The sequence below is a fragment of the Oryx dammah genome, unplaced genomic scaffold (genome assembly GCF_014754425.2).
Source record: "Oryx dammah isolate SB20612 unplaced genomic scaffold, SCBI_Odam_1.1 HiC_scaffold_29, whole genome shotgun sequence".
Lineage (NCBI taxonomy): Eukaryota > Metazoa > Chordata > Mammalia > Artiodactyla > Bovidae > Oryx > Oryx dammah.
Genome location: NW_024070213.1, coordinates 74185711 through 74197769, shown reverse-complemented (window position 1 = coordinate 74197769; position 12059 = coordinate 74185711). Strand labels below are relative to the sequence as shown.

The 12059-nt window shown below is 38.1% G+C and overlaps 1 protein-coding gene across 9 annotated transcripts in view; it reads right to left on the bottom strand.

The window, feature by feature from the left end:
* The window catches only part of CNOT2 (CCR4-NOT transcription complex subunit 2), a 129633-nt gene extending 119132 nt beyond the window's left edge, over positions 1 to 10501 (bottom strand). For 6 of the 9 annotated variants that reach the window (XM_040233453.1, XM_040233455.1, XM_040233454.1 and 3 more), the window contains exon 1: positions 10431 to 10501. Coding sequence is in view for 1 of the 9 variants with exons in the window: in XM_040233461.1 (XP_040089395.1) it covers positions 10431 to 10435 (5 nt within the window). In the remaining 8 variants the exon portion in view is untranslated. The remainder of the gene's footprint in view (positions 1 to 10430) is intronic. The other 3 variants (XM_040233456.1, XM_040233461.1, XM_040233459.1) reach the window with 3 other exon arrangements.
* Between the last annotated feature and the right edge of the window lie 1558 nt (positions 10502 to 12059).

Below are 12059 nucleotides of genomic sequence, written 5' to 3'. Positions count from 1 at the left end.
CAGGCGTGTCCGACTCTGTGCAACCCTATGGACAGAAGCCCACCAGGTTCCTCTGTCCCTGGGATTCTCTAGTCAAGAATACTGGAGTGGTGTATTTCTGCTTTATTGACTATGCCAAAGCCTTTGACCGTGTGGATCACAAGAAACTGTGGAAAATTCTTCAAGAGATGGGAATACCAGACCACCTGACTTGCTTCTTGAGAAACCTGTATGCACGTCAGGAAGCAACAGTTAGAACTGGACATGGAACAACAGACTGGTTCCAAATAGGAAAAGGAGTGCGTCAAGGCTGTATATTGTCACCCTGCTTATTTAACTTCTATGCAGAGTAAGTACATCATGAGAAAAGCTGGACTGGAAGAAACACAAGCTGGAATCAAGATTGCTGGGAGAAGTATCAGTAACCTCAGATATGCAGATGACATCACCCTTAACGCAGAAAGTGAAGAGGAACTAAAAAGCCTCTTGATGAAAGTGAAAGAGGAGAGTGAAAAAGTTGGCTTAAAGCTCAACATTCAGAAAACGAAGATCATGGCATCCGGTCCCATCACTTCATGGGAAATAGATGGGGAAACAGTGTCAAACTTTATTCTGGGGGGCTCCAAAATCACTTCAGATGGTGACTGCAGCCATGAAATTAAAAGATGCTTACTCCTTGGAAGCAAAGTTATGTCCAACCTAGACAGCATATTCAAAAGCAGAGACATTACTTTGCCAACAAAGGTCCATCTAGTCAAGGCTATTGTTTTCCCAGTGGTCATGTATGGATGTGAGAGTTGGACTGTGAAGAAGGCTGAGCGCTGAAGAATTGATGCTTTTGAACTGTGGTGTTGGAGAAGACTCTTGAGAGTCCCTTGGACTGCAAGGAGATCCAACCAATCCATTCTGAAGGAGATCAGTCCTGGGTGTTCATTGGAAGGAATGATGCTAAAGCTGAAACTCCAGTACTCTGCCCACCTCATGCAAAGACTTGACTCATTGGAAAAGACCCTGATGCTGGGAGGGATTGGGGGCAGGAGGAGAAGGGGACAACAGAGGATGAGATGGCTGGATGGCATCACCGACTCAATGGACGTTGAGTTTGAGTGAACTCCGGGAGTTGGTGATGGACAGGGAGGCCTGGCGTGCTGCAATTCACGGGGTCACAAAGAGTCAAACACGACTGAGCGACTGAACTGAACTGTGCCATTTCCTGCTCCATTTAACCTTCTAAATAAGTCTAAAAGAAGATATTTTATTCATTTTAAGGAGATGAAAACTGAAGCACAGAGAAGAAACTTGTTACAGATAACCTGACATAATTCCAGTCCTAAGTGATAGACACAGTATGAGTCCTAAGTCAGTGCTCTCCCTGTTAAGACTTGTCCCATTTAGCAAAAGAAATTATTAAATACGTATTATGTGCCATGTACCATGCCAAATGCTTCAGACAGAGAAATGCTAAGATGGATCTATGCTACCCAAAGTGTTACATATAACCCTTAACACAATGTCATCTAAACAAATTTCTTGGTAGGAAAAACATGTAAGAACAAAACTGCCCTCTTCTAGTTTACATTTATGAATTCAATACAAAAAGAGCATAGCGCACTCTATGAAACAAATTGTGGCTAATTCTCATTTGCTTCAGAAGCTTATCTTTAACTTGCAACCTCACTCCAAAAAACAAACAACCCCACAAGAGCCTTTATGCGTTATATCAACTTTATGAGGTAAATACAGTTTACCTATCCACATTTTCCTAATGAGAAACCTGAAGTTTAGAGAGGATAAGTCACACAGCTTATCAATTCAGGCTGGTGAGTACCAGAGACTTCAACACAATCATGTAAAATTCCAGCACAATATAACTCTCTTTAATAGGAAATAGTTATAATCAGTTCCATTTTATTCAGTCAAAAACTCAACAACAATTAGGCAACTTGGGCAGCTCCAGGTCATCATGTAGAATAACATACTTCTGCTATGGAAAAAAAAATAAAGAGGTACATAGTGAATCCTATCAAAGTAGTAATTTGCTCAAAGTGCATTCTTAGGCAATCTTTTTTATTTAAAAACAGTTCATTTGGGCTCTTTTTTAAAATGTCAGAATTAATAATGTTAGCAACCTAAAATAAATTCATAATTTATGTGCAGTATTTTGAAAAACAGACACATCAGCATTGCAAAATAGGTACTGCTAGAAATACAATATAGGTATAAGTTCCTAAGAATGAATTATATCACTAATTTAGACTCTTTTGGTATTTTAATTTACTGACATAATGTTAAATTTCATGCCTGCAAACAGAATCAAATACAACATTCAAACTCTGCCCGCCCTAAAACTTACATAACAAATCCCATTCCATTCATTAACATAAAATTTTTCATTATGGACACTGGTTTATATATATATAACAAGTTCTCTGGAAAATAACAAACTACAAAATTTCAAAGTTGTTAATAATTTAAAAATCCTGCCAATGTAAATACAGAATATGTTGTATTTAACAGAGGGAAAAAAAATCCTTCAAAATACACTGAAACATCAAGTCTGTAATTTAATTATAAATCACCTGTGGAACCTAAAATTTCTCCCTGAAGTACAAATCTGATTTTCACTCACATTGTTCAAAAAAACTGGTTAATTATTCCTCATCATGTAAAAAAAAGTCTCTCACTTTTTTGGCAAATTCATTCCTTCAGTCAACTTCTCATGAGGTCCAAAGATTCAATCAAGTACTACAGATTACTTTGTCATTCTCTAAATCCAGTCTATCCTTCCAGACTTTTCGTATTTGCAGGGCTGATTCCGTATCCCCCTTCCCCCACCTAACTGAACCACCAAATCACCCTTCAGAACCCAGTTCAAACATCACTGATCTGAAACCAACTCTTTCCTTTCCTCAGACAAGGTTGTTCTACTCTAGTATGTATCCACAGCATTCATCACAAAACTGAACTTCAAGAATTAATTTATTGCACCTCTAACAGTTCATGGCACATGGTAATATTTATTGAACTGAAAAAGGAAATCTAAGTAAACGTGAAAATCATTACCGATTAGTTTCTAAGAAAAGTCTATCAAAATACTGCAGAGTCAGAATCTCTTAAATGTTTTGATTATCCTCTGCAAACACAAAGTTTTAAGTTTGTTCTCCTTTATAAGTTTCCACTAATAGAGAGAGATACCCCTCATTCCACCAGATCCAGAAAACATCATGACATCTTAAATGAAGAGTGATTCCTCCTCTCTATAAGCTACTGGGTCTATCAAAACATTTTCAGCAGTTGGAAGACAAAGATTTACATCTGAATCATCTCTTTTTCCCTTTCCAGTTTGCCCCTATTTATGCAGAAAGCACTAAGTAACTCCTGATGAAATTCCTTGTTTTCATCAAACATGAAAAACTTGACTCCATTTTAGGGTCTTCTTTCTGCATGGAAAAACATTACCCAGATTTTTGCATGGCTGTCCTCTTTCTCACTTTCTGTTCAAAAGCTACCACCAGAGAAGTCTTCCCCTCATTACCCTACTTACTTAAAATAGTCTCCTCCTTCCATCCATAACCAATTGCTGTAACTGTACCCCCCTTTATCTTCTTCATAACTGCCATCCTCTGAAATTGTATTTGTTTACTATGTCTCCTCACCTAAGATGTTAGTTCCATGAAGGCAGAGACTCGTCCTGTTCACCATCATATATACCCAGCACTTACTGTAATATGTAGAAAAGAATAAACACTCAAATTATTAAAGGGTTTAGTTGAAAATGTCTACTCAAAAACAAGCAAATTCTATGAGAGAAGACAAAGTCTTGATTTTTTAAAAATACATAATTATAGGTTGGAAGTGACTCTACATCAAGTTCGGCAGTTTTCAAACTATGCTTGAAACATCTTAATACAATCAGAGGTCAAATTTCCTGACGCGCTGGGCTATGTATAACTATCCTACACATATGTATCTATTTTAGGATGTCTGACTCATAAACATACAGAACACAGAAGTGCATCAAGTGTCAAATGTAAAATCTGGTGACTGTAATCTGTTCTGTCAGGTTAAACAGTTTTGCTATACACCTCAAAGATTGGCCTGGCATGTCAATAAATATATGTACAATTTCTCTTAAGTATGCAGAGATTAGAAAAGTTCTATGGCTCTGAAATTTTTCTAACGTAAGGCCAGACATGCTCACTCATAAAATTATAAAAACAATACCCTTAAAGCACTATTTCATGTACTACTAAATCAAGACAAAGTTCAACACATGATCTTCTCAAAAAATAACTGTGCAATAGTAAGTAAACTTGTAAAATGTGGTGTCTGTGATACAGTATTATTACTTACTCTCATTATAACACAGGATTATCATTAAAAGTTTTGGTGCTTCTTAAATATGTTTATCATTTTTTAAAATGTGAGCAGCTACTGTGTTCTGCCAAAAAGTCACTTGAAACACAATTTCCTAATACTTCTCTTTCAAATTTCCATATTAAATGATCCTGAATCTAAAGGATGATCAGTTAAAAACAAACCTACTTACACCTACTTGATTTGATAAATCAGGATTTTCCCTATAGAGCAGCATTAAATTAAGTGAGAGAGACATTAGATGCTAGGTTCAATCTAAGGATAAAATGGCCTTCAAAATTCCCAATTACTAATTTTCATGCTAATCAAAACAAATTAACTGTTCTATCTTTAAGTTAATGTTAAAATTTAACCTTATTAAAAAAAAGTTTAAACTTAAGACTTAACATTAAAATGACACTATAAAATTATAGTGGTATATTATGAAAGTGCTTTGAAGGCTACCAAGTGTTTTTTTTTACGTACATGATTAAGTAGTAAAACAAAGTCAAAAGGAATGAGGTCCTTTGAATAGCATGGTAAACTTAGTGATTATTATTATTTTACCAACCTATGAAGGACTCTTACAAACAGAAAATTAAGTACAAAATTTGTATGAATAGCATCATAATCTATAATGTAAAAAGTTAATATAAAAACACATTCTTGCCAGATATGACACAAAACCAAATGTTCCTCTCCCAAACACATTGTATTATTAATACTTGATCAGTCATTACATTTTGTCCAATGTTGATTAAAAAATGGTTGTTTCAACATCCAAAAATATAAATGGAAAATGATATATCAATATGTTTGAAAACAGGCAAATCTATTCACTGTTACCTAAACTGCCAGAACACAAATTTTTCTCTTATTTTATCATTTCTTAGCAAAAGCTTGGCAAAGTAAATATGTACTGTGTATGCATTCTCATCTACTTTCACATAAGGAAAGACATTTCAATTCAGTAAAAGCACAAAAAAAATTGGTGTCCCAAGTACTAGAACAAATTCTCTCTCTGTATCTTTCATAGCTTTCTGTCTAATATTAAAAAGTCAATGAAAAATACACAGGCAAATGAGACATTTCTAAGATCTTAAGTCAAATGTTAACATCTCCAGTATGCAATTCTGGAAGTCATTTACTGTTTTTATTTCTATAGCTCAAAAAATGAACACAAAATTGGTGCACAATCTCTTATTCAAACCCTTAAAGGCCAGATATTTCTCAGAACTGGAATTTGTCAGATTTTAGAAAGTTAAGATAGCATATGTATCATATATGACCTAAAACCTCACAGGGTGGTCTAGACAGCACTTGCAATCAAATACATTAATATTTCTACATAAAAATGGAAAATGAGGTTAAGACCGCTAAGACTATGATTAGGCTACTAATTTCAGTTGGAATTTGCCATCATGTTTGCTTTTTTTTTAAAGTCCATTTTTAGAGCTTTTTGAAATTTAGACAGCCAATAAAAATACATTAAATCATCTCACCCAATTTTCATAAGGAGAACGGTATTCAAAAACTAGAGAACTCTTACTTTGTACTAGGCACTGGGCCAGGCATTAGGAGTAAAAAGGTGGAGAAAGGCGAGGACATAGAATCTAACTTCAAAAAGCCCAAATCTAACAGTATCTCATGGTTAAGCAACTGTAAATATATATTATGGGGTAAATACAAAATATCTCCTTCATGCACTGACCTTAATCATGCAATACAGCAAGAAACGGTAGACCTAGATACTGCCAGAAACATTCTGCTACTTTTTAAAGTCCTGTTCTTACTCCAAACACATTTCTCTTAGAAGCTTGTTATCTAGTTTCCCATAGGTTATTATGAAGCAAAACTGTAAGAAACAATTCAAGGAAGTAAAGGAATACAGGATGCCCTTCTTCCCCATCCCCTTTTCCAATCTTCTTCCAACGTGTGGACTAGGAAACGGCACAATGACAGCACCAAGTGTCAAGTGACAATCTGGCACCAGTTCAGTTTATTGCATATTTATTGATAACCACACTTAGAAGGTACTAGAAATGTAAATATAAGTAAGACAAAGCCCTACCTCTCAGGTGCTTACAATCCAGTGGAGGTTATTATGGATGGTGGGATGGACAGTAAATTACAATACAGTGTGACACACTCAATAATAGAAATCTGAGGAATAAAAGCAGTACAGCAGAAGGATTTGGGAAATCAGGAAAGCTTTCATTCAGAAGGTGACACTATAGATTCATTAAGACAGTGGCACTATGTAGTTTTGAAAAATAATGTTTGTCAAACAACAGAGAAGTGATAGTAAAAATATCACCACCACTATCCCATTCAAGCCCCACATAAAAACATAAGCATGAAAGGGAAAAAAAAAAAGCACAGGGGAGTTGGGGGTGTGTGTGAGGGTACGGGGAATACCTTCAGGGTAACTGGCAAGTATGTCCAAAATATCAAGCTTTATCTAAACAGACTTAGATTCCCCAGTCTAAATATATACAAACCATTAAAGTGTATCCAGAAAAAAAATTCTTTTTTTCCTTAGATAATTTATTTTGCATCTCATGATTATATAAGCTATGAGGTCTTACCAAAAAACACTATAAAACATTTTATTAATTCACAGTATAGCATACCCCCAAGCAATAATACCAAGAGATTATCATCTGTATTTCAGAGAACTATGAGAAAAAATAAACCATTAGGAATTCTTTTTTCCAGGTCATTTCTAATAGTACAGACAAAGTAAATAAATAAACAAACCATATCAGCATGAGCCATATCAGACTTGTCACAAGAGGAGTTTTAAGAGTTTAAAAAAGGATGTCAAACAGAAAAGCTAAAGCAAAGGAAAAAATATATATATAGTTCAATGAAAAAAAACAAGGTAAAAATTATATAATAATTTTTACAACTCATTAGTCTGTTCTATTTGTTTTCACAAGTAGACTTCCTAAACAGACACCAATTTTAGTATAGATATTTCAAAAACTCTAGTAAAATTTACAAGGAAATTCTACTCCTTTAAGCATTTGGGGTAGAAATCATCCATAGTTAAGGAAGAACAATCACACCTATCATCAACCAAAATGATTCCTTTGTTATCAATACTATATCAGTAGTGTGTATGATTCTATTCCAACATTACAGTGCAATTCAGTTTAACTCTGCCTCTAAAGCGGCCCTACCTGGAACCTTGGTTTCTTTTGCTTCTTTGTGTCACAACATCTACTAGATGTCTAAGTAACAAATAAAATCTTAGTAGTATCTTTTCCTAAGATTGTATCACTATTTGCATAAGCTGTTCTCAAATGCCTAATAAGCAAGTACATGGACAGTTTACTTTTAAATATGTAATTATAATAGAATGAACTTTCTACAGTTAAAAATGTTAAGACAATTAAAAAATACTGTTTAACACTGCTTTTAACAAGCAAAAAAAAAAAGTTGACATATTTTTATCAATCTAGTAACGTCTAGTATTATTTCATATGTAAACATGAAGCATACTTTTTCTTTTTGCACATTATTAGAAAATCTTATGAAGCATATTTGTGAATGAAAAGGTAAACCTATAATTTCCCAGAGGTTGCAAAAGATTCTGCAAAGGTCTTTCAAAATACAAATACTTTTAATACCAGTATCTACTGAAGAGATTAAAAACCAAAACAACTGGGTTAGAAGCACTTCTAATAAAATCTACTCATAAATCTAAGTAATTACTTTTGAACAAAGAATTTTCAGATTATAACTAACTGTGAAGTATCTCTGAGAAATCAAAGAGTAAATTAAATATCTAAAGTTATTAAGTAAAAACATAAGTAACTAGCTCTCGGGGAGGAATATCATTCTGAAGTTTATTTTATCTTCAAGATCAAGTAATTAGAAATGGAAGGGAACATAAATCACTCATGCATTATGCTCTCATTTTTCTGCCACAAAAATTTATTTTAAAACTAAAGTATTTCAGAAACTAAAAATCTTTAAAAGGTTGTATCTGTTGGTTGGTTAAATATATAAGCAATTCTAATTCCCCAAGAGTATCAGATTAGGTTACAGATATCTTTATACAGTATACTTACAATAAAAGGGTTCTGCCAAAAAACGATGCTCACAGTATTTTTATTGTTGCAGCATTAATCAAGATGCCAAAATGTGAGTTTCTCAATTTCTATCTAAAATACAAAGTAATCACAGAAGTCACTGGACTTCAAGCCCTCAAGCAGGGGAAAAAATGAGAGAAAAGAACCTTTTTAAAATTAAATGAGGATCTTAAAAGATCAAGAAACAAGTGGAACACAAGTTCTCTTCTTTTTACATGTATCCTGTATTTTCCCTTTAGGTTTAATATTACACAAGAACTACAAACTGAAGAGATGTTCAACATGACAAAGTTAACTAAAGATCTTGATCTACTAAGGAGTATTTCAGGAAAAGAGATCTGAATGTACACATCAAACTGTCTGAATGCAGCCATTTAGTCATTTCAGGCCGCTGCGATTCTTAACCAACTCCTTACACCTAGGACAAAGTTATCTTCCAAAGTTGCAAGAGAGACGTGTTCACTGCTAACACGTTTGAGAAATAACTTGTCAAATATACTAAGTATTTACAAACAACATAAACCCAGTATGTAAACAAATATTTTCAAATTTCTATCCCCTGCCTCCATATTTATTACTTCCACTTAAGTTGTTTTAAGGGGCAAATAAAGCTGCACTTACGATTCCAGAGGTCTAGAAATTCCTAATATCAAACATGACAAAAAATTTGTTCAGCTTTGAACTCTTAATTCAAGCAAGGCCTCTCTCGTGACAGATTCTAACTAGGTACTTCCTACCATTTCACCAAGAATCTAAGGGTTGCTATCAATGTATTTAATTATTAGAAAACGACTAGAAGATTAAGAAAGGAATAGAATTCTCTGACCAAGGGTTTTATGAAACAAAATGTATTGCATTCCGTCTTCTGGATGTTAAAAACTGAAGGCATCTGCTCAGATTCTAAGGGAGTTGATGCTTAGGTTCCTCTCAAGAGGGTGGCACCCGTATGTAAGACTTTTATGGTTGTAATATCGTACCCACAGGGCCTGAAATAAATGCAAACTTAAGACCTTGGAAATGTTCTCATTAAAAACAAAAACAAAAAACCTCATATTCGCTAAGGACCACAGTTACCAAGAGTTAGAGGCTTTTTCTCCTAAACGGACAAGAGCCTGAACTAAGTTTTAACCCTACTCACTTCTTCCGTGAAACTTTTCGGTTAGACTCAAGACAGCAAAAGGTGGAGAGGCCCCGGCGGAAGTAGAAACCTAGGGCTCGCAATTTCACAGACCGAGGCGTTTCGGGTTCCTCCGCCGCCCCAGGACTCTCCGGACTCAGTCACTACCAGACTACGGAAGCTTCACCCTCCGGGTGCGGAAGCAGAGGAAGCATCACAGCTGCACTCCTCCTTCCTCGATACACAGCCGTCGGTACCCCAGGGCCTGGCAGCTCCTGAGACCCGTTAGCCAGTCCAGGATCCCCCATCTTTCACATATACATACACAGAAACAGACAAGTTGCAGATGATGTACGTGTATTGAGAGAATGTGAAATGCCAAAGACCGGGGCAACTGCTGGGAAGGCGGCAGCGCCGTCTAAAGCGGGCCCGAGGTCCTTGGCCACCGCCGCTGTCGCCTTCTCTTCTTCCCCAAGAAGCAGCGCGGCGGAGGCTTCTCCGTGCTGGCGGGAGCCCGGGGGAGAGGAGTCTGGGGGAAGCCCCAGCGCCAGCCGAAGGGACCGGGCCTAGGATCCAGAACTGCCGCTGCAGCTACCCGACTACAGCGACGCTTTACGTCCCGTCCACCACCCTCCCTATACACACCCCCTCCCTCCCTCCACCGCCACCACCCCCCCTTCCCCGCCCGCTCCGCTCTCCCTCTCTCGATTGGAGCCGAGACAAAAGCAACGGGAAGCGGCGGGCCGGGACGCTGCCCGCGGACCCCGGGCGCGACCGGCCCGGCCCCGAGGCATTCCCCCGCCTTGCGAGGGCCCCGAATCCGCCGCTCCCGCCGCGCGCCCCGCTGCCAGACTTCCGAAAATTTGCCAAAAACTCACCGCATGAATTTTCTTGTCCCGCGGATCCAAGATGGCGACGTATCCACCGCGGAGGCTGCTGGGAGCAAGACCTTTACCCTCTGACCCCCGCCGTGACCCCCGCCGTTCCGACTTCCCTCCAGGCGGCGGCGGCGGAAGAGGGGAGCGGCGATTGCGGACCGGACAGAGTTGGGGTTGGATAGTCTGTTTCTCACGCGTTGGAGAGGGGACTCGGAAGGGTCCTTCAGCACCTCGCTTTCCTCCTCGCGGCCCCCACCTTCTCTCTCACCGACTCACCGGGAGGCTCGTAGCTACTCCGCAGCCGTTACAGCGAGTAGGAACTCTGCTGCCGCTAGGCTCCCCTCGGTCCAGGTTGCTTCGCGCGGGCCACGGGCCCTAGGTCCGGGAAGGATCGCGGGGTCCAGGGGCGGGGAATGGTGAGGTGGCGTCGGTCCGCCCTTCCCGGGGACTCGGAACGTGTTTGTGTTTGTGTTCAGCCCTTCGTTCCCCACCCCTCCACGCCCGTCGTCTGCCTCGTACCGGCCCTCCCTCCCTCTGCTCCCTGAAACGCATCTGATCGCTGTCCAGTTTGCTTCCTTCAGACCCCGAAACCTCCGGTGCTTGTGCACGCACTTCCAGGGACCAGCAGCACGTCACCATCACTTTTTGAGAAGTGAGTGATCGTCAGCCGAAACCGTTGGTATTTTAACTCATCACGCTTCTTATTTATTATTTTTTTAACTTGTTGGGAGGGAGCATATTGGGGGAGGGGGCAGGTTTTTGAAACTGTTGGGTGAGCTTTCCTGAATCAGATTAATAGCATTTTCTCACTCTCACTCCCCAATGCCCACGTAAGCTGGAGTAACTGCCTGAGCTATCAGCGAGACCATCTGAAATTACGATGCTTTTTTGGAAACTTCAGCAGAGTCTCTGCTTCCCAGAAAAATAATTGTTGCTCAAAGTAAAACTAGTTTTCTTTGAAATAATAACTCTCTCTATTCGTTTGTATATTGCTCAACTCTTTCCTCTTGCTTGATATTTTTGGACCTGAAAAAGAGCATTTGCATCTGTATTAGGAATCGTATAGTTCATAAAGTGAAAATTGTTACTTCCTTTCTAGTTGAGTTATAGAATTTACTAATGTAAAGTACACTTCATTTGGGGTAAATAAAGTTTCTACTTCCCTTGTTTTGTTTATTTTATAAAATCATCCTTCCAAAAACTGATTGTAATCCAATTTAAATTTTATAACTGAAGGGAGAGGGACATCTGTCAGTCAAAAATAGCAGGAAAAATAAGCGTACTGTGAAATTATAGATGACTTCTATGTTCATAAGTTACCAAGTATTTCGATGAATTAGTAGATCCTGTGTGAATTTAAACTCTTAGGTGATGCTGATGTAGCCAGTAGAAAATGTTTTGCCTGGTTGTTCGTTTTATTAAACATTCTGCTTCATTGTGTTCTTTTTTACTTTGGGAAAATTCAAGAAGGAGCAAATCTTCTTATGTCCTTCCCTGCCTTTTTCCTCCCTTTCCCCCAACAGTTCCTTCCTGCCTCTTCATCTTTCTCTTCAGCTTTGTAAGATGGTGTGTTAAAAGATTAAATACCTTTAAGTACATATGATACACATTAATACGTATATGTGTATT